At 48.5% G+C, this 21832-nt stretch overlaps 2 protein-coding genes across 2 annotated transcripts in view; one reads left to right on the top strand and one right to left on the bottom strand.

The window, feature by feature from the left end:
• Positions 1-3050: 3050 nt before the first annotated feature.
• On the bottom strand, positions 3051-21337 carry LOC308583197 (maestro heat-like repeat family member 5). Its single transcript, XM_081186979.1, has 8 exons — positions 21258-21337; positions 12690-12806; positions 9773-9883; positions 6086-6205; positions 5330-5403; positions 5102-5237; positions 4284-4379; positions 3051-3299 (listed from the first exon to the last, which is right to left on the bottom strand). Exons 1-8 carry the CDS (start codon positions 21333-21335, stop codon positions 3132-3134), a joined length of 900 nt encoding a protein of 299 aa, XP_081043105.1. The 5' UTR covers positions 21336-21337; the 3' UTR covers positions 3051-3131.
• GPN1 (GPN-loop GTPase 1) overlaps positions 12091-21832 on the top strand; it is a gene marked incomplete at its 5' end in the record, with an annotated part of 108944 nt that continues 99202 nt past the window's right edge. The window contains one exon of the mRNA XM_081186977.1: positions 12091-12094. The remainder of the gene's footprint in view (positions 12095-21832) is intronic.

Genomic DNA, 21832 nt, shown 5'->3' with positions numbered 1-21832 from the left:
CAGGTCGTTGGCCAAGAAGAAGCTGGGGCATAAGCAACTGGGGCCCTACCAAGTCGAAGAGCAGGTCAACCCGGTGGCTTTCAGGCTGGCGCTTCCGGAGGGTTCCAGAATGCATCCGGTGTTCCACAGATCGGTGCTCACTCCCTACAAGGCACCGCACAGGTTTCAGGAACCCGGAACGGCACCGAGTCCGCTCAGAGAAGGAACCGGGCACGCAGGAGTGGCACAGAAGGAACGCATCAACGAAGTCACGGAGATTTTGGACTCCAGATGGGGGGAAGAAGGGGTAGAATACCTTCTCGCCAAGGAGGGCACCCCGGCCAGTGCGAACAGCTGGGTGCCGGGCTACGCCTTGGACGAACCTCTGCTCAAAGACGAGTTTCATGCCCTCTTCCCACATAGACCAATGCCAGCAGACTTTTTCGACGACTGGCTTTTCACGCCAACGCTTTCTGCCAGCACGTTCCGGGGGTTCGACTCGGACGAGGACCCGATACGAGACGCCCGTTCCCCGGAGGGGTCACCCTCGGGATCTGCCTCAGAACCCTCGTATTGGTGGGACGATAGACCAGAGGAGCAGTGGCGCAAGAAGTGGCTGGAAGGTCCAGGACGAGCAACGCCGCCAGGAGGAAGTGAGGGAGAGACGGACATGGACGTTTTCGGGGACGACCCTGGTTTCGAGCACGGCGGCACAGAGATGGAAGCGGAGGTGACCGTCGTCGACGAGAGCAGGGAGGCAGAACCGGGAGACTTCAGATGGAGGCCCGCCACGGGAAGCGAACTGTATCCGACGTTCGTCCCTCTGACACAGCAGCACCCGGTTCCCGCACCGGAAGGAGGGGAGGGGGGAACGGGGGGCTTCGAGGGGGGGATGGATGTCAGGGGTTCAGGAGCAGAGGCAAGGGCAAGGGAGGAAACAGAGAGCGAGGGGGAGGAGGCAGAAGAAAAGATGAGTGATGACGACGACCCGAGATCTCCGAGTCTTTCCAGTGAATCAGAAGATTCACAGAAAGGAGCACCAGTGGTCAGGGCAAGGGGGGAGCCTAGGGGGACACCCCAGGAAGATAGGGCCAGAGGGGACTCCGAGGAGAGCAGTTGGAAATCGGGACCAGCGTCACAGCCAGAGAGCAGGGAAGAGGAAGAGCGCCAGAGATCAAGCGCTGGCAGCTCGCAACAGGGGGGAGGGCACGAGTCAGGAGTGGCCACACCTCCATCGGGGAGCGAAGAAACGGTCAGACGGAAAGTGGAAGGTTGGGCGCGCGCGCCAAGTTCAAATGCACAGGAAAGTGACGCAGTAGGCAGCCAGGAAAGGGAGCCAGGTCCTAAAGCCCGGCGCAAGGAGACAGGGAGTTCCGGGGGGTCGGCGTCAGAAGAATCCCGGAAGGAAGAGACCCCGGGGGGCAGAGGGACCCAGAGGAGAGCAGTCAGGCGGAAAAGGTGGAGCAGGGCTAGGATATTAAGTTGGTGCACAAGGGGCGGAGACTCAGACGGAGCTTCGCCGATCTAGCCATTAGACGTAGAGTTGCACGCAGCAGCTTGGGAATGGAAACTGTAACTCAATAAAGACTTTTACTTAATGACCGCTGGCTAGCGTGATCCTCTGTGAGCTAGGATCTTGAAGCAGCTCTGACAACATCCATTGCAGATGAACATTTAAATACTGTGTATGCCAATAAGGCGGTTTTTGAGCCAAAAAGCTACAATGATGTTCAGAATTTACCTAAGCACCAAGTTGTAAATTGGTATAAAGCTATCAACTCTGAGATAGCTTCTTTAAAAGAGCATAGCACCTGGTCTCTTGTACCACAAACCCCAGATATGAGACTTATTGATTCAAAATGGGTTTAAGAAAATGCAAATGGGAAGGATACGCCTATGGTGTGTGGTTTCACCTTTACAGGTGAAGATAAGCCATTTCCTAACAAAACTTTGTATCGTTCTGCTATAGGCAAGCTAAATTTCATTCAAAGAATCTCAAGACCAGATATAACTTATGCCTTTCACTTTCTGGCAAAATTTGTGGGAAAGCCCACTACGCAATGTTTCTCTGCTCTTAAGAGAGTGGTAGTGTACCTTAAACATACCAAACATTATAGGTTGCAGTTTACATCATGTATTGACAAAGGTTTTGAAATTTTCTGTGATGCATCTCATGCAGTGGAACAAAATAATTGCAGGGATGTGTCTGGTATGGTGTTTTGTTATAACGGTTGTCCATTTGAATGGAAGTCCCAGACACAAACCATTATTTGTCTCTCCACAACAGAGAGTGAATTATGTGCATGCGTTCAGGCCACTCATGATGTGGAATGGTATCTGCAAGTATTTGCAGACCTACAGATGCAAGTAACACTACCAGTAAGAGTTTACCTTGATTCCCAGAGCGGACTTGCTATCCTGTGTTCAGAGACCAATACGCAGCGCACTAGAGTCTTAAGGTTACGTTTACAGTTTGTAAAGAAACCAATTGCTGACGAAATGATTGTATTTCAATATGTTCCAGGTGACAATCAAATTGCAGACATTTTTACTAAAGCACTTCCAAAGGTTACTCATGAAAGACATGTACAAAATATGCTTTACGATTTTGTTCCACAATGATGAACCGCAGGGGAAATGTTGAATGGTTTCTTTAAATGTAAAGGTTCATCATTGTTCCACCAGTTGTGTATGTCTTTAAGGGGCCAGAGCAAGGGCCAGAGCAAAATAACGAGACCCAGCTTTACAGCTGTGAAACACAGCAGGTGCTGAGTTGTATTGATTAAGCTGTGTCAGCATTTGGGTGTAGTATATAAGGAGCAGCCCCTAGCTCTTCCGTTACCCTGGGGGATGGGTTGGTGGTTGGGTCTGGTTTGTTGTTGGTGTATTTAGGAGTTTTTGTTTTTGTTATTAAAACCTTGTTTAAGTTATTTTTGAGTCCCTTTTTAATGCATGGTCTCCCCAGCAAGCTCTCTGCAGTGCTACTATACTGCAAATAGCTAACACTGGCACCTCTCAGGTGGGCACTATTGCCATTATAAGAGAATGAGGGAGGTGAGCTCATGGTGAGTCCTGGCACCTCTTTTTCTAGAAAAATAGCACTGGCTGGCACCTTTCCCTGGGATGGCCATGCCATACAGCTTTCATCTAGTTCACACCTGAACTTTCCAACGCAATATGATTTGAAATTGCAGCATTAAGCCTTGGTCACTCACATCAAAGTCCAAATGCTCGGAGACATATTTTATGAGTACGTTGGTGGTCTTGACTGCTCTTTGCCTCTCACTGATTTTTGTGGAGTCAATCCAGCCATTTGTGTGCTGTGAGAGAGAAATCATCGTCATCACATGGAAGGACAACCCTTAATCCAGGTTTGCAAATTCACAAAGCTTCATAGAGGGGACAAATTGCAAAAAGGGGTTGTTTTGTAAAGGAGAAAGTTTGCTGCAATTTGTTTATTATTATTATTATTAATAATAATAATAATAATAATAATAATAATACCCCACCTCTTTCCCAGACAGGGACTCGAGGCCGCTTACAAACAAAACAAGAACAACTAAAGACACAGAAAAAAGAAGCCGTTTTAAAAAAAGCATTAGTAGAATTAGATATTAATTGGCTCTTGGGTTGCTTTTGTTTTATTATTCATTTTCTGTTCTGATTTTGTATTTTTATGTTGTGAACCGCCCTGCAATCTGTCATTGGTGTGTTTGTGTGTGTGATAATTGCAACAATACAACATACACCTCACCACAGCCATAGCAATGGAATGCAGGAAGCATCCTTAGACCAAGCCCAGCCATTGATCCACAGGTTGGCAGTTGGCAGTTGGCAGTTGGCAGTTGGCCCTTGATCCACAGGACTGGCAGTTGGCCCTTTGGGCCCAGTCTGGAGTCCTGTATCTTTATAGCGCCATTGATCCACAGGACTGGCAGTTGGCCCTTTGGGCCCAGTCTGGAGTCCTGTATCTTTATAGCGCCATTGATCCACAGGACTGGCAGTTGGCCCTTTGGGCTTTCAGACAGAGAGCCTTTTCCCAGCCCCACCTGGAGATGCTGAGGACTGAACCGGGGACCTTGGGCATGCAAGACAGATGCTCTGTCCCGAGCCACGGCCCTTCCCCATACGCCATCAGCAGAGGACATATCTTGTGTGCCTTGCACAAGCATTGCTGGCAGAACAGAGGCCCACGTGACCATCAGCACCCACAACCAGCGCGTTGGCCACAGATGCCCCCCGTGCAATCATTTCAAGAGGGTCTGCTGCTCCCCCCTGCTCTGACACCTTGGGGGCTCCCTTACCACTAATATCTCCTGCAGCGTCTCCAGAGAGGGGGCCTCCGACAGCAAGCTGGTGAGCATGTTGAGCCAGATGTAGACAGTTTGCTGATAACAGTCCTGGAAGGAGAGAAGCAAAAGCACTTAGAAGCTGAAGACCCCCATGGAAATCCCATATGCTCTGGAGCCTTCTAGCCCAAATTTGTAACAAAGCTTATGCAGGGGTTCAAGCACGGCACACAAAGAGTCCTAAACACCAAACGTTTCTTGATGTATGTAAGGTTACAGGTCCTGCGCTATAAAGATACAGGACTCCAGACTGGGCTCAACTTCCTTGGGGTGTTCCAAGGCAGAGGGCCGCCTTGGTGGGGGGGCCCACCCCGCGGAACACCCTCCTATCAGGTGTCAGAGAGATACATCATTATACTTCCGTCTGAAGGCAGCCCTGCATAGGGAAGTTTTAAATATTTGACGTCTGGCTGTGTTTTAATTTGTTGGAAGCCGCCCAGAGTGGCGAGAGTAACCCAGTCAGATGGGCAGCAGATAAACAAACAAGCAAACAAATTAAATTAAATGCAGCGTAGGAGGGAGGCATGAGAGTCACAAAATGCAGGCATGCAGGAATCATACGTGGATGCATTCTAGCAAAGGTGAAATGCAATAAATATGGAAACATGATTAAAATCAAAAATATACACCCCAAGTCTCTGGCTGTTACATCATTGTGATGGGTCAAGTGTCTCAGGCAGCATTCTTTGCGGCTTACACGGCTCAGACTCTTTGCCCTCAAATCCTTTAACCTGGCAACCCCATTTTCCTCCAGAAGCAGAAGGTCCAGTCACCTGGCTCTGCGTTGGTGGCACAGAGCTCCCGGCCTTGATCTTCGTAACCTGCAGTGATGGCAATTGGAAGACCTTCTGGATGGTTCTCTTGATCAGCTGAGCCCGGAGCAGGGGGCCCATGCATGGTCTCAAGGCACTGAGAAGAGAAAGAAGGGGAGAGGAAAGGATCAGCACCCAGCAGCCCATAAACCTGGTGAAGAAATATGTACTGTGCCTGGCCGTACTTACGTCAGGCGAGTGATGTTTTCCATCGCCTGGTGCAGGATGGTGAGTGATGCCACTGGCTCCTCTTTGATAACCTCCTGTGGTGGGGAAGCACACAGCATGTCAGGGACCTGGAGGCGCCATCCCTGCCGCCACCACCACACCAAGCCCTGAGGTGTGCTCTCTATCCAGCCCACTTGACAACTTCTTTGCAATTGGCAAGTGGGTCCTCCTAGGGGAGAAGAGTGGGCTTCCTGGATCTGGGAAGAAGATCCCTTTTTCTCCTGGGCAGAGCTCTACCCCATAAGAAGAGCAGAAGACCAGCCTTCTTGACCAGGCCAAGGGCCCATCTCGTCCACAGTGGCCAGCCAGACATCTGTGAGAAGCCAGGGAGCAGACCATGAGCCCCCCAAGAGCCCTCTCCCCGCCTGTGGCTTCCAGCAACTATATGCAGAAACATGGCTTCCTTCCTCTGTGGAGGTCGAACATAGCAATCATGGCTGGGAGCCCTCGACAGCCCTCTCCTCCGGGGAGAACCTAGCCTCTTTTCCTTAGGCGCTGGTGACAGCCTGCTGAGGTTGCCACAATGGAGGGCTGCCTTTCAAGAGGGTTTGGAAACTTCAGCTGGAGCAGAAGGTGACCACCCAGAAATGGTTTGGGGCCAGATGGTCAGAACATGCAACCCAGAGCTAGACCTACACAGCTATTTTTAAGAAAAAACGCTCTGAAAAGAAACCCCAGGAGATTCCCCCTCTTTTTTTTCTTTTTCTTTTTACTCACTATGATGCAGAAGGTGAGCTCCTCTTTGTGGGGGAAGGTGACATGTCCCACATTCGATTGCAGAAGCGCCTCGGTTGTTAGAGTTGCTGCCTTCATAAAGCTCTTCTTCAAATCCTCGTTCTGAAAGGAGAAGGGATTTTGTAAAATTGAGTTTGAATCAAAATCACAAGGAAACATAAAGCCACACTGACCCTAACCCTAATTCTAATCCTTACCCTAACCCTAACCCAGAAATGGTCTTGTTAGATAGTTAAATTCATGTTGAATTGCTGTTTTAGGGTTTCTTTTTAAAAAGTCTGGAAAGAATTAATCCATTTTGCATTACTTTCTATGGGAAAGCGTGCCTTGGTTTGGAACACTTTGGTTTCAGAATGGATCAAGTTTGAGAACCAAGGTACCACTGTAATGCCCCATCTGGTCCTAAGGGTGGAGCCAGTATACACCCCAGTCTACAACCCTTTGGTGGATGAAGCCAAAGACCCTGCCCTAGGGCACAGTCTGAAGGCAATGTGGTGCAAGGACCTTGACGGAGCTCAGGAGGTCTGCTCAGTGCCTGGATGGTGACCACGGGGGAAATGGTTGCACACCTCCTGGAGTAATATGACAGGAGAAAGGCAGGATGTACCGTATTTTTTCATGTATAAGAGACCCCCTATTAGGGGGGACTCCCAATTAAGAAAATGGGGGGGGGAGGATTGCCCAGAGTTGCTGAGCTTTTGGAAGGGAGGATTACCCACAGTTGTTCAGCTATTTGGGGGGAGGGGATTCCAAAAATTGCTCACCCGCTGGACCTATGCTGCCACTTACACACGTCGCAAAACCCACCTATTGTCTGTCCCTCGCCGGCAGAAACCGCCAACCGCCTTCCCAATTTCCGCAGCGACAGCCAGTCAACACCACCCCTTGCCGCAGCCACCAATAACACGCACAATAGCCACTGACTATCTCCGGCTTGCAGCGGCAACCAAACCCATGTCCCCCCTATGCACTATCTGTGTATAAGATGACCCTCATTTTTAAACATCATTTTTTAATAATAATAAAAAACACCTTGTCTTATACACGGAAAAGTATGGTATAGCTGAGAGAACAAACAACAGGAGTCCGTGTGATAATCAGAGCCATACCTTCCTGCTGTTCTGGAATTGGAAGAGGAGTTCCTGTGTTATGAGGTCTATGAAAAGGGGGAGCTCATCCTGCCGTGCCCCGAATGCCATTTGCCCGCAGCAAAGGATGGCGGTGATACTGGCATTGGTCTCGCTAGTATTCTGGAGGGAAAGGATGGGGAAAGTGAGTTTGGGAACCTTAAGTGCAATTGGAGACAAATCACCATTTACTTGGGACCTTTTAGCAGCTGGGAAAATATTAGTAGTCAGTAAGTTGTTGTGCGAAAGGTGGAGGGTGCAAGGAGAAGGGGACAACAGAGGACGAGATGGCTGGACAGTGTTCTCGCAGCTACCAGCGATGAGTTTGACCAAACTGCGGGAGGCAGTGGAAGACAGGAGTGCCTGGCGTGCTCTGGTCCAGGGGGTCACGAAGAGTCGGACACGACTAAACGACTAAGCAACAACAACAAGTTGTTGTGCAGACTTACAAATTTTGTATTTTTTTTCCTCCAGGAAACTCAAACTGCTGGCAAGCCAGGCCTCCCCCATCCTACATATGTGCATCGGGTTCTTCCTGCCTAAATGTAGAGCCTGACATTTGACCCTACTGAATTTCATTTTGTTAGTTTGGGCCCAGTTCTCCAATCTGTTAAGGTTATCTTGAATCCCGATTCTGTCTTCTGTGGCATTGGCTACCCTTCCCAGTTTGGTGTCATCTGCAAATTTGATGAGCATCCCCTCAATTCCTTCATCCAAGTCATTTATTTTTAAAAAAACGTGGAACAACAACGGGCCCAGGACAGAACCCTGTGACACCCCACTGGTCAATTTTTCCCCAGGATGACAAGGAACCATGAAGGTGTTCTCTTTGGGTTTGGTCAGTCAACCAGGGAGAAAGTGCAGGACAGTGTAGGGTAGACTGACCACTGGTGCTCTTTTCCATGGGAGCTGCTTTTTTAAAATTAAAATGAACCGGGTGGATCTGCTCATCTTCTCCCTAGTGAGGGTTGGGAAATTTCCTTGGTCATTTCCCAACTCTCAGCAAAAATCCAGGGGTACCACACTCCTGGGTTTCATTTCTCTTGGATGGCAGAGCACAAGAGAGTTCAGGGCTGCGTTCAGATGTGACAATAAACCAGAGGGCATCAACATAGGTTGGCCTCTAGCTCCCATCAGCCTCAGCCAGTATGGCCAGTGGTCAGGAGGGATGGGAGTTGCAGTCTGTAGCATCTGAAGGGCACCATTTTGGTTACCTCTGTGATAAACTATGGTTTATTATTGTGTGAATGAGCCTTGGACTCATCGGCTCCTGCTCCCTTCTCCTCTAGCACAGTTGCAAAAAGGAGACCGGAAGCTTGAGGGAAGTTAACTGAAAGTGGAAGGAAAAGGTTCTGATCCCTTCCAGCTGGGTTGGAGAATTGGAGAGTCGGGGGCACATGACCCCAAGGCCCCCTCAGGTTATGGAACTGTTAGATCCGCACGCAGTTACTATGCCTTTGTAATAATTTGCTTAATTGACAAATATATGGAGGTGAACACAGAGAGTGACACTCAACTATGCTTTGCTTCAAGTAGACCTGTTGAAATGAATGGGCCTAACTTAGTCATCTTCATTAAATTCAATGGGTCTACTCTAGAACATAGTTTAATGGGGCCAGCAGGCACTCCCGTAAGCAGAAGAACCCTTGCACGAGAGCAAATTTGGCAGCTGCCCTGCCCCGGGATGCAGCTGAAACCTCTCCCCTCTTTCTCTCTGCCTCTCCCAGCCTGCCGACTGCCTTCTCTCTTGGTTTCTGCTCCCTCCCCTCAGTTGGAGTGGTGTCCCCTCTTCCAAACTCTAAGAGGTTCTTCATTCAAAGCTTTCTGACAGCACAACACTCTCCCTTGGGAGGTTGTGGACTCTCCGTTGGAGGTTGGATGGCCATCTCTCAGGGATGCTTGAGCTGAGATTCCTGCATTGGAGGGGGTTGGACTAGAAGGCCCCTGGGGTCCCCCATTAGCTTCCACTATTGAAGAAATGCCAACCAACTATCTGACAACCAACCTAAAAGCATGGGCCAGTGTACTTTTGTATTGCATGTACTCTGGGGATGACCAATGGTTTCTAACGATTCCGTTTGACTGACTGACTGAGTCAAGGGATCAGATCAGATCTAGGATCTGGAGCCACAGAGACAGGACTGCTGGAGCCCACTTCAGAAGGATGACTGAGACATACCCACAGAGGAAGTTGTCTGGCTTCCATACTGAGAGGATGAGCAGATCTAATTGCCTTTTTGGAATGGTAAGGATCCCATCCCTTGAAAAAGAGCATATTTGGAAATGGGGCAGGATTTGTTCTTCTCCAACACAGCTCTGTTTTCCTAGATCAGAGGAACCCAGAGGCTGCTTCACATGTTTTGGTGTGGATGTAAATAGCTGCTAAGGATCCAATTTGCCAGGATCTTCGTCTAACCATTGGCCATGCTGTCAGGGGCTGATGGGAGTTCCAACTCAAAACACACGGATGGGGAAGGGGCACCAGGCTGGGGGTGGCTGACCTACACTCTTGCTATGCTCCTTCCTCACTTCACACCCTTACCTCAGACGTCTCAGTCTTCCTTTTAATGGCTGCGCGGCCAAAATCCCGCACTGCCACCAGCACCTGGGAAATATGGGTGCTTGAAGCCACACCGATAGCCTCAGAAATTCCCTAGAGAGAATGAGGCATGTCAAACATGTCGTTTTCTTGATGGCAATTAGTGATAATAATAATAGTAATAAATTTTATTTATATCCCACCCTCCCCAGCCAAAGCCGGGCTCAGGGCGGCTAACAACAATAAAATAGTACAACATTCTAAAAACATTTCTGTCAGGGGTTCAGGAGCAGAGGCGAGGGCAAGGGAGGAAACAGAGAGCGAGGGGGAGGAGGCAGAAGAAAAGATGAGTGATGACGACGACCCGAGATCTCTGAGTCTTTCCAGTGAATCAGAAGATTCACAGAAAGGAGCACCAGTGGCCAGGGCAAGGGGGGAGTCTAGGGGGGCACCCCAGGAAGAGAGAGCCAGAGGGGACTCAGAGGAGAGCAGTTGGAAATCGGGACCAGCGTCACCGCCAGAGAGCAGGGAAGAGGAAGGGAGCCAGGGAGCAAGCGCTGGCAGCTCACAACAGGAGGGAGGGCATGAGTCAGGAGTGGCCACACCTCCATCGGGGAGCGAAGAAACGGTCAGACGGAAAGTGGAAGGTTGGGCGCGCGCGCCAAGTTCAAATGCACAGGAAAGTGACGCAGTAGGCAGCCCTGAAAGAGAGCCAGGTCCTAAAGCCCGGCGCAAGGAGACAGGAGGGTCCGGGGGGTCGGCGTCAGAAGAATCCAGGAAGGAAGAGACCCCGGGGGGCAGAGGGACCCAGAGGAGAGCAGTCAGGCGGAAAAGGTGGAGCAGGGCTAGGATATTAAGTTGGTGCACAAGGGGCGGAGACTCAGACGGAGCTTCGCCGATCTAGCCATTAGACGTAGAGTTGCACGCAGCAGCTTGAGAATGGAAACTGTAACTCAATAAAGACTTTTACTTAATGATCGCTGGCTAGCGTGATCCTCTGTGAGCTAGGATCTGGAAGCAGCTCTGACAATTTCATTATAAAAATTAATTAAAATCAATTAAAATGAAATTGATGGCAACCATTAAGCTAAGCTGATCATGAGGGACGGAGGATAAATGTGATTCTGTAAGCAGATTGCTGCAAAATGTGGGGAACCAAATTTAAGAGTGGGGAAATGAGACACTTAGAGAACCAATTTGAACAGATTCTTTCATCCTGGATAATAATAGGGGTGGTTTGAAGAACAATATTTTTGTGGATTCTGATGTGAACTGACCAGACCACACCTCCCAGACTCATGTGCAGCTTGCAATGCAAGGATGCCTTGCATTCTGACATTTTCGAATCTTGTGATACAGTTCTTGGCTTCATTAAACACCCAACTACATTAAAATGCATCATTTATACACTGGAAGTATTTGTAATCCACCCCTCACCCAAAGGCGCCAGAGCAGGAATATGCACCATCTAAACCAGGGTGCTCCAATTTCTCATACCAAGTGGGCCACAAGAGTAGTTCAGCACAGAACCTGTGGGCTGCACACTGACTTGTCATGTGGGAGAGGGGAGCAAGGCCAACATTCCCAAAGGTAGGCAGGTGAGGCGCTGGGTTTTGGGAAGGAGGCACGAGGCTCTGGTGGGACCTAGCGCCTTCCCACCTTCTTGCCAAAGGTGGGAAAGAGCTAACTGAGGACTCTAGGACCCTGACAGATCACACCTGCCTCCTTCCCCAAGCCCAGCACCTCCTTACCCAGCTTTGGGAAGGCGGTGCAAGGCCTACAGGTGTGTAGGGGTGCCTCCAAGGTTGCTGAGGGCTGCCAAGAAAGGCATTGAGGGCAGCGGCGCAGCGTGGGTTATCAGCACCCGGGGCAACGCAAGTAATTTGCGCCCCCTAACCCGGGGCAAGGCAAGTAATTTGCGCCCCCTAACACCTAACCATGGTCATTAATACGCCAAGACGCACGTCTTTGGGCGTCGCGGCGCAGCCTTCTCAATCTCCCTCCCCGGCCCGGCTAGTCCCGACGCGGCTTCTTTCTGGCGCGGGGAGGGGGCGGCTCTGGGGCCAGTGCGTCGGCCGGCCTCCGGTGCGGGTGGGGGGCCCCGTCGGGGCGGGTGGGCGGTCTTGGCGCGCAGGCACTAGAGCACCGCCGATGGCGCGTTTCGCGGGCTGCGCGCGTCCAGACAGCGACCCGAGCCTGGGCGCGTGGCGCTTGGTGCCGGAGCCTCCGCCCGCAGCGCCCCGTCGGGAGACCCGGCCGGAAGGAGCCTCGAGCCGGCTGTCGGACGCGGTTGAAGCAGCCAGGGCGGCATGGCAGGCGGCGGCTCCTCGGCGACTCCACGCGGCCAGCCCAGCGCGCTGGCCGAGCCCCGCAGGCGAACGCTGCCCGTCGGTGAGGAGGGGCTGCCTGGCACGCCCTCTGTGGCCCTGACGCGCGGGGACCGCGGCGAGCGCTGAGAGCCGCTGCCAGCTACAGCCTGCGCCCGAGGCTCTTCTGCAACTCCAGAGGCAGCGAGCGTGCCCCCCCAGAAGTTGCGCCCGGTGCGGCTGGCACCCCTGGCACCCCCCACGCTACGCCACTGATTGAGGGCCACTTGTTGGCTGCTCTGATCGAACCCAAAACTAAACAAATCTGCCCCAGATATGTTGAATGCTGAAAAACTGTTCCTCCTTTGAGGGGGTGACCGGGTGGGCACGAGCAGAGACCAATCCGGAAATCAGGACAGAGGGCTGGTGGGGTCTGTGGGGTAATGTCAGGGACTGGCTGGATGAGTAAGAGTGGGGGACCCTGGATTGTGGTGGTGGGACACTGGGGAGGCGCTTGAAGCAGGAGGGTTCAGAAGGAGGAGGCTCTTCCAGGACACTGCTGGAGGTGGAGAGTCTCCGTGTGAGCACAGTCACGGTCCCACACATTCACTCACCTCTCTGTCTGCTTCCTCTTCGAGAGCCAACCTCAGGAGTAAGTGCAGGTACTGGTGGACTGTCTCTGCGCTCCTGGAATCCCGCAGCTTGAGTCCATAATATCTATAGAGGGCATTCTAAGGGTTGGGGAAGGTTTGGGTGAGTCACAGGGAGGAGACCCCACCAGCTACATCAACTGCTTTTGGAAAACCAAAGAATTTCAATTTTAGCGTCTGAAAATGTCGGGTAATACTAAATAATAATAATAGATTGCAAGTACTAGGCAATTGTTTTAATGATTTGTATGCAATTTTACACATCTTCTGAATTCCCAAGTCATGTTACAACTCTTTAAAGGTAAAGGTAAAGGGACCCCTGACAATTAAGTCCAGTCGCAAATGACTCTGGGCTTAAAGCTCATCTCGCTTTAAGGCCGAGGGAGCCGGCATTTGTCCGCTTCTGCAGACAGTTTTTCCAGGTCATGTGGCCAGCATGACTAAGTCGCTTCTGGTGAAACCAGAGCAGCACACGGAAATGCCGTTTACCTTCCAGCCGGATCAGTACTGGCTTCGGCTGGGGAGGGATTGGATATAAATATATTATTTATTTATTTATTTATTTATTTATTTATTTATTTATTTACTTGCACTATGTGCTTTTGAACTGCTAGGTGGGCAGGAGCTGGGACTGAACAACGGGAGCTCACCCCATCGCAGGGATTCGAACCGCCAACCTTCCGATCGGCAAGCCCAAGCAGCAGAGTGGTTTAACCCACAGTGCCACCCGCGTCCCTATTACAACTCTTTAGTATTCCTCATTTGGGGAATTTGAAAGTTGACAAGTTCAGCATGTCCCAATTGCTCTTCCTCCACTGTTGGAGGCAGGAATGCTTCTGAATAAAGAAAAAAACATGCAACATTTCCTGGGGTCCAAGTCACCCCACCAAATCAAGTTCATGGATTGGTTCTTCTTCCGGTCTACAGATCCTGCACTGATCGTCTTCTCTGCTTCCCCAAGTTTGCCTGGTCCTCTTTTCAAGCCCCCCCCCCCCAGACTGGCGGTTGCCACTCCTTCTCACCAGCGGAAAGTCGTCTCCTTCCTCCAAGCTGGGCTCCCAATAGTTCAGGCCTAGGCAAACACGGCCCTCCAGCTGTTTGGGGACTCCAATGCCCATCACCCCTGACCTGCTGGTCCTGTTAGCTAGGGATGATGGGAGCTGTAGTCCCAAAGCAGCTGGAGGGCCAAGTTTGCCTTTGTCTGTGATCGTTAACGGCAGTTCCCCTCAACTTGAACCCTTCTACATGCTCCCACCAGCCCCAGGCAGCATATGGTCCAGAACATTGAGAGGGCACCAGGTTGGGAAATCCTGGTTCACGCTGCGCAACATCAGACCAGGGTGGATAAAAATCAATGACCCATTATTATTTTTAATGGATTTCTTTGATTTAAATCACATTTTTTAAAAAAATTAAATTGGATTTCTAAAATAAAATGCTTTTAGAGGAAAAATCTTTCGGAATATATTTTTCTATTTAAGTTGCATTATAGTCCAAAGGCTATTCACTGGGAAGTAAGGATTTATTTTAAGTTTTTCATATATGCTAAAATTTAGTCTAAGAATTTTTTTTAAAAAGATGTTTAACTACATCATGGATATATAAGCTATAATGTTATTGAAGGGTTAATCTTCATATTAACTACACATTGTCAGTTTCTGCATTAAATTTACTTCTGCATTTGTGGTTAAGCAGCTAGCTAGACCCACAGTTGCAAGCTAAATTTGACCAGACAGGCTATGGGGCCATTTCCTGCCTTGTGCTTCCTGCTTCAGTAATGCAAGATAAGAATAGACACGTACAAGGCGCTGCTTAGCTAGCAAAAAAAGGACACGTGTACGAAGGAGAGGGGAGGGACTGCTAAGCAAGCAGAAAAGGCACACGAGGGACTGCTTAGCAAGCAATATAGATATGCCCTAAAAGGGAATAAGTGAAAACTTGCCAGCTGATTGGGGAAGTTTTGGGGGAGGTCTGAGAGATGGGTGAATGCTTTCAGGTATAAGAAAGTTTGCTGATGTGTATTACTTTGCAGTCAGATTTCAGAAACTATATTCTGCTGGCTGTCTCTGTGCACAGATAAAACCCTTTTCTCCAAAGAAGAAACTTTCCTGGTGTTATTTTACTCTTTCTTTGGTCCTGGGGACGCGGGCACAACGATTCCCTGGCGAAATAAGGCTTCATTATTGTTTTAGTTAAATAAATTGTTTAAATTCTTATTAAGGAAATGATTATTTTTCTCCTTCCAATAAGGTACAGCAGAAAAGTTGTCCAAATATACAATGGTACCTCAGGTTAAGAACTTAATTCGTTCCGGAGGTCTGTTCTTAACCTGAAACTGTTCTTAACCTGAAGCACCACTGTTAGAGGTATCGGTTGGTTGCTTGAGAGCAATCAGGCAATATGGCTCAAGAGTCAGTTTTCAAGCTTTCTTCTTAGTGATCAAAACTTTTAGAATGCAGAGCGCCTCTATTCCCTGTCTTGCTCATTCACGGGCAGAATCTGAGAGTGGGCGGCCCTTCAACCTTCCCCAGCAGAGTAATTTCTTGGCGCCCAGTCTGTGCCTCCCCTCTCTGCGCGGAAGCCTACTGCGCAAGGAAGGCTTGGGTAATGGGGGACCCCCCTCCTCCCCGCTTTGCTCAGGCAAGGTGTCCAGGCACCACCTTGCCTCCTCCGACCCCTGCATCTCCTCTCCTTCCTCCGCTGAGGAACTGCTGCTTCCCACGATCTTTGGGGGCTCTCTGTAATCCACCCGGCTTTTCCCCTCTCGCCCCTGAGCCGATGGCAGTTCTTAACACGAGGTACTATTTCTGGGTTAGCGGAGTCGGTAACCTGAAGCGTATGTAACCTGAAGCGTCTGTACACAGTTAACTTATTATACCCCACAATAATTTCATAATTATTTGTCTATGCATTTCTAACAGTATAACCAAATCAGTAGTAAAAACTACTCTGGAAATTTATTATTCCCAAAATGAAACCTTCATCTGGTTGTAAATATTAAGATTATACAACCAAGTCATGTTACAACTCTTTAAAGGTAAAGGTAAAGGGACCCCTGACAATTAAGTCCAGTCGCAAATGACTCTGGGCTTAAAGCTCATCTCGCTTTAAGGCCGAGGGAGCCGGCATTTGTCGGCTTCTGCAGACAGTTTTTCCAGGTCATGTGGCCAGCATGACTAAGTCGCTTCTGGTGAAACCAGAGCAGCACACGGAAATGCCGTTTACCTTCCAGCCGGAGCAGTACTGGCTTCGGCTGGGGAGGGATTGGATATAAATATATTATTATTTATTTATTTATTTATTTATTTATTTACTTGCACTATGTGCTTTTGAACTGCTAGGTGGGCAGGAGCTGGGACTGAACAACGGGAGCTCACCCCATCGCAGGGATTCGAACCGCCAACCTTCCGATCGGCAAGCCCAAGCAGCAGAGTGGTTTAACCCACAGTGCCACCCGCGTCCCTATTACAACTCTTTAGTATTCCTCATTTGGGGAATTTGAAAGTTGACAAGTTCAGCATGTCCCAATTGCTCTTCCTCCACTGTTGGAGGCAGGAATGCTTCTGAATAAAGAAAAAAACATGCAACATTTCCTGGGGTCCAAGTCACCCCACCAAATCAAGTTCATGGATTGGTTCTTCTTCCGGTCTACAGATCCTGCACTGATCGTCTTCTCTGCTTCCCCAAGTTTGCCTGGTCCTCTTTTCAAGCCCCCCCCCCCCAGACTGGCGGTTGCCACTCCTTCTCACCAGCGGAAAGTCGTCTCCTTCCTCCAAGCTGGGCTCCCAATAGTTCAGGCCTAGGCAAACACGGCCCTCCAGCTGTTTGGGGACTCCAATGCCCATCACCCCTGACCTGCTGGTCCTGTTAGCTAGGGATGATGGGAGCTGTAGTCCCAAAGCAGCTGGAGGGCCAAGTTTGCCTTTGTCTGTGATCGTTAACGGCAGTTCCCCTCAACTTGAACCCTTCTACATGCTCCCACCAGCCCCAGGCAGCATATGGTCCAGAACATTGAGAGGGCACCAGGTTGGGAAATCCTGGTTCACGCTGCGCAACATCAGACCAGGGTGGATAAAAATCAATGACCCATTATTATTTTTAATGGATTTCTTTGATTTAAATCACATTTTTTAAAAAAATTAAATTGGATTTCTAAAATAAAATGCTTTTAGAGGAAAAATCTTTCGGAATATATTTTTCTATTTAAGTTGCATTATAGTCCAAAGGCTATTCACTGGGAAGTAAGGATTTATTTTAAGTTTTTCATATATGCTAAAATTTAGTCTAAGAATTTTTTTTAAAAAGATGTTTAACTACATCATGGATATATAAGCTATAATGTTATTGAAGGGTTAATCTTCATATTAACTACACATTGTCAGTTTCTGCATTAAATTTACTTCTGCATTTGTGGTTAAGCAGCTAGCTAGACCCACAGTTGCAAGCTAAATTTGACCAGACAGGCTATGGGGCCATTTCCTGCCTTGTGCTTCCTGCTTCAGTAATGCAAGATAAGAATAGACACGTACAAGGCGCTGCTTAGCTAGCAAAAAAAGGACACGTGTACGAAGGAGAGGGGAGGGACTGCTAAGCAAGCAGAAAAGGCACACGAGGGACTGCTTAGCAAGCAATATAGATATGCCCTAAAAGGGAATAAGTGAAAACTTGCCAGCTGATTGGGGAAGTTTTGGGGGAGGTCTGAGAGATGGGTGAATGCTTTCAGGTATAAGAAAGTTTGCTGATGTGTATTACTTTGCAGTCAGATTTCAGAAACTATATTCTGCTGGCTGTCTCTGTGCACAGATAAAACCCTTTTCTCCAAAGAAGAAACTTTCCTGGTGTTATTTTACTCTTTCTTTGGTCCTGGGGACGCGGGCACAACGATTCCCTGGCGAAATAAGGCTTCATTATTGTTTTAGTTAAATAAATTGTTTAAATTCTTATTAAGGAAATGATTATTTTTCTCCTTCCAATAAGGTACAGCAGAAAAGTTGTCCAAATATACAATGGTACCTCAGGTTAAGAACTTAATTCGTTCCGGAGGTCTGTTCTTAACCTGAAACTGTTCTTAACCTGAAGCACCACTGTTAGAGGTATCGGTTGGTTGCTTGAGAGCAATCAGGCAATATGGCTCAAGAGTCAGTTTTCAAGCTTTCTTCTTAGTGATCAAAACTTTTAGAATGCAGAGCGCCTCTATTCCCTGTCTTGCTCATTCACGGGCAGAATCTGAGAGTGGGCGGCCCTTCAACCTTCCCCAGCAGAGTAATTTCTTGGCGCCCAGTCTGTGCCTCCCCTCTCTGCGCGGAAGCCTACTGCGCAAGGAAGGCTTGGGTAATGGGGGACCCCCCCTCCTCCCCGCTTTGCTCAGGCAAGGTGTCCAGGCACCACCTTGCCTCCTCCGACCCCTGCATCTCCTCTCCTTCCTCCGCTGAGGAACTGCTGCTTCCCACGATCTTTGGGGGCTCTCTGTAATCCACCCGGCTTTTCCCCTCTCGCCCCTGAGCCGATGGCAGTTCTTAACACGAGGTACTATTTCTGGGTTAGCGGAGTCGGTAACCTGAAGCGTATGTAACCTGAAGCGTCTGTACACAGTTAACTTATTATACCCCACAATAATTTCATAATTATTTGTCTATGCATTTCTAACAGTATAACCAAATCAGTAGTAAAAACTACTCTGGAAATTTATTATTCCCAAAATGAAACCTTCATCTGGTTGTAAATATTAAGATTATACAACCAAGTCATGTTACAACTCTTTAAAGGTAAAGGTAAAGGGACCCCTGACAATTAAGTCCAGTCGCAAATGACTCTGGGCTTAAAGCTCATCTCGCTTTAAGGCCGAGGGAGCCGGCATTTGTCCGCTTCTGCAGACAGTTTTTCCAGGTCATGTGGCCAGCATGACTAAGTCGCTTCTGGTGAAACCAGAGCAGCACACGGAAATGCCGTTTACCTTCCAGCCGGAGCAGTACTGGCTTCGGCTGGGGAGGGATTGGATATAAATATATTATTATTTATTTATTTATTTATTTATTTATTTACTTGCACTATGTGCTTTTGAACTGCTAGGTGGGCAGGAGCTGGGACTGAACAACGGGAGCTCACCCCATCGCAGGGATTCGAACCGCCAACCTTCCGATCGGCAAGCCCAAGCAGCAGAGTGGTTTAACCCACAGTGCCACCCGCGTCCCTATTACAACTCTTTAGTATTCCTCATTTGGGGAATTTGAAAGTTGACAAGTTCAGCATGTCCCAATTGCTCTTCCTCCACTGTTGGAGGCAGGAATGCTTCTGAATAAAGAAAAAAACATGCAACATTTCCTGGGGTCCAAGTCACCCCACCAAATCAAGTTCATGGATTGGTTCTTCTTCCGGTCTACAGATCCTGCACTGATCGTCTTCTCTGCTTCCCCAAGTTTGCCTGGTCCTCTTTTCAAGCCCCCCCCCCCAGACTGGCGGTTGCCACTCCTTCTCACCAGCGGAAAGTCGTCTCCTTCCTCCAAGCTGGGCTCCCAATAGTTCAGGCCTAGGCAAACACGGCCCTCCAGCTGTTTGGGGACTCCAATGCCCATCACCCCTGACCTGCTGGTCCTGTTAGCTAGGGATGATGGGAGCTGTAGTCCCAAAGCAGCTGGAGGGCCAAGTTTGCCTTTGTCTGTGATCGTTAACGGCAGTTCCCCTCAACTTGAACCCTTCTACATGCTCCCACCAGCCCCAGGCAGCATATGGTCCAGAACATTGAGAGGGCACCAGGTTGGGAAATCCTGGTTCACGCTGCGCAACATCAGACCAGGGTGGATAAAAATCAATGACCCATTATTATTTTTAATGGATTTCTTTGATTTAAATCACATTTTTTAAAAAAATTAAATTGGATTTCTAAAATAAAATGCTTTTAGAGGAAAAATCTTTCGGAATATATTTTTCTATTTAAGTTGCATTATAGTCCAAAGGCTATTCACTGGGAAGTAAGGATTTATTTTAAGTTTTTCATATATGCTAAAATTTAGTCTAAGAATTTTTTTTAAAAAGATGTTTAACTACATCATGGATATATAAGCTATAATGTTATTGAAGGGTTAATCTTCATATTAACTACACATAGTCAGTTTCTGCATTAAATTTACTTCTGCATTTGTGGTTAAGCAGCTAGCTAGACCCACAGTTGCAAGCTAAATTTGACCAGACAGGCTATGGGGCCATTTCCTGCCTTGTGCTTCCTGCTTCAGTAATGCAAGATAAGAATAGACACGTACAAGGCGCTGCTTAGCTAGCAAAAAAAGGACACGTGTACGAAGGAGAGGGGAGGGACTGCTAAGCAAGCAGAAAAGGCACACGAGGGACTGCTTAGCAAGCAATATAGATATGCCCTAAAAGGGAATAAGTGAAAACTTGCCAGCTGATTGGGGAAGTTTTGGGGGAGGTCTGAGAGATGGGTGAATGCTTTCAGGTATAAGAAAGTTTGCTGATGTGTATTACTTTGCAGTCAGATTTCAGAAACTATATTCTGCTGGCTGTCTCTGTGCACAGATAAAACCCTTTTCTCCAAAGAAGAAACTTTCCTGGTGTTATTTTACTCTTTCTTTGGTCCTGGGGACGCGGGCACAACGATTCCCTGGCGAAATAAGGCTTCATTATTGTTTTAGTTAAATAAATTGTTTAAATTCTTATTAAGGAAATGATTATTTTTCTCCTTCCAATAAGGTACAGCAGAAAAGTTGTCCAAATATACAATGGTACCTCAGGTTAAGAACTTAATTCGTTCCGGAGGTCTGTTCTTAACCTGAAACTGTTCTTAACCTGAAGCACCACTGTTAGAGGTATCGGTTGGTTGCTTGAGAGCAATCAGGCAATATGGCTCAAGAGTCAGTTTTCAAGCTTTCTTCTTAGTGATCAAAACTTTTAGAATGCAGAGCGCCTCTATTCCCTGTCTTGCTCATTCACGGGCAGAATCTGAGAGTGGGCGGCCCTTCAACCTTCCCCAGCAGAGTAATTTCTTGGCGCCCAGTCTGTGCCTCCCCTCTCTGCGCGGAAGCCTACTGCGCAAGGAAGGCTTGGGTAATGGGGGACCCCCCTCCTCCCCGCTTTGCTCAGGCAAGGTGTCCAGGCACCACCTTGCCTCCTCCGACCCCTGCATCTCCTCTCCTTCCTCCGCTGAGGAACTGCTGCTTCCCACGATCTTTGGGGGCTCTCTGTAATCCACCCGGCTTTTCCCCTCTCGCCCCTGAGCCGATGGCAGTTCTTAACACGAGGTACTATTTCTGGGTTAGCGGAGTCGGTAACCTGAAGCGTATGTAACCTGAAGCGTCTGTACACAGTTAACTTATTATACCCCACAATAATTTCATAATTATTTGTCTATGCATTTCTAACAGTATAACCAAATCAGTAGTAAAAACTACTCTGGAAATTTATTATTCCCAAAATGAAACCTTCATCTGGTTGTAAATATTAAGATTATACAAGCAAGAATGTAAAAATATGTTTTAAATTGATTTGATTTCAATCAAATCCACCCTGCATCACACACACCTGGGGAGATGTCTGGAGGTGTTGGAGGATGGTGTCCAAAATCTCCCTTTCATCCATCCTCTCCAAAGCTTCTGGCATTGTTCTTCCTCCCCCCAGCATTTTCTTACCCATCCACAGGAACTCGAAGTTTTCATCAGAGAGTTCTTCAGAAAGAAAGAGAGAGAGGGGTGAGTAAATGAGGCAGATGAGAGGGAAAGGTACCGTATTTTTCCATGTATAACACGCCCCCATATATAAGACGCTCCATATTTTTGGGCACTCAAAATTTAGAAATGGGGGCAGATTGCCAAGACTTGTTAAGCTTTTTTGGGGAGGGGTTGCCCAGAGTGGTTGAGTTTTATTTGGGGGGAGGGAGCCATTAATCAAATTGCACAGTTGCAGGCATCAACCACCAAGTCACCTATCGTCTGCCAGTCGACAACAGCCCTTTCCACAGCAAAGAAATCATGGCTAGGAATCTCCTCCTGGCAGCTACAACCAAGCGCCCGTCCCCCCTCAGCACTCCCCCTGTAGAAGAGGAGCCCCAATTTGACACTTGATTTGGGGGGTGAAAAACCTAGTCTTATACACGAGAA

Source organism: Podarcis bocagei (assembly GCF_964188305.1).
Source record: "Podarcis bocagei genome assembly, chromosome: 3".
In the NCBI taxonomy this organism is placed as follows: Eukaryota; Metazoa; Chordata; class Lepidosauria; order Squamata; family Lacertidae; genus Podarcis; species Podarcis bocagei.
The sequence above is the reverse complement of the archived record's forward strand: the minus strand, read 5'-3'. Positions and strand labels throughout refer to the sequence as shown.

Coding starts and splice junctions, on each gene's coding strand:
- LOC308583197 (XM_081186979.1), bottom strand. CDS start 21,335: ATGCCAGAAGCTTTGGAGAGGATGGATGAAAGGGAGATTTTGGACACC. Junction 9,884..12,689: donor AAGAGGAAGCAGACAGAGAG/GTGAGTGAATGT, acceptor CATTCTCTCTAG/GGAATTTCTGAGGCTATCGG. Junction 5,238..5,329: donor GAAAACATCACTCGCCTGAC/GTAAGTACGGCC, acceptor TTCTCTTCTCAG/TGCCTTGAGACCATGCATGG.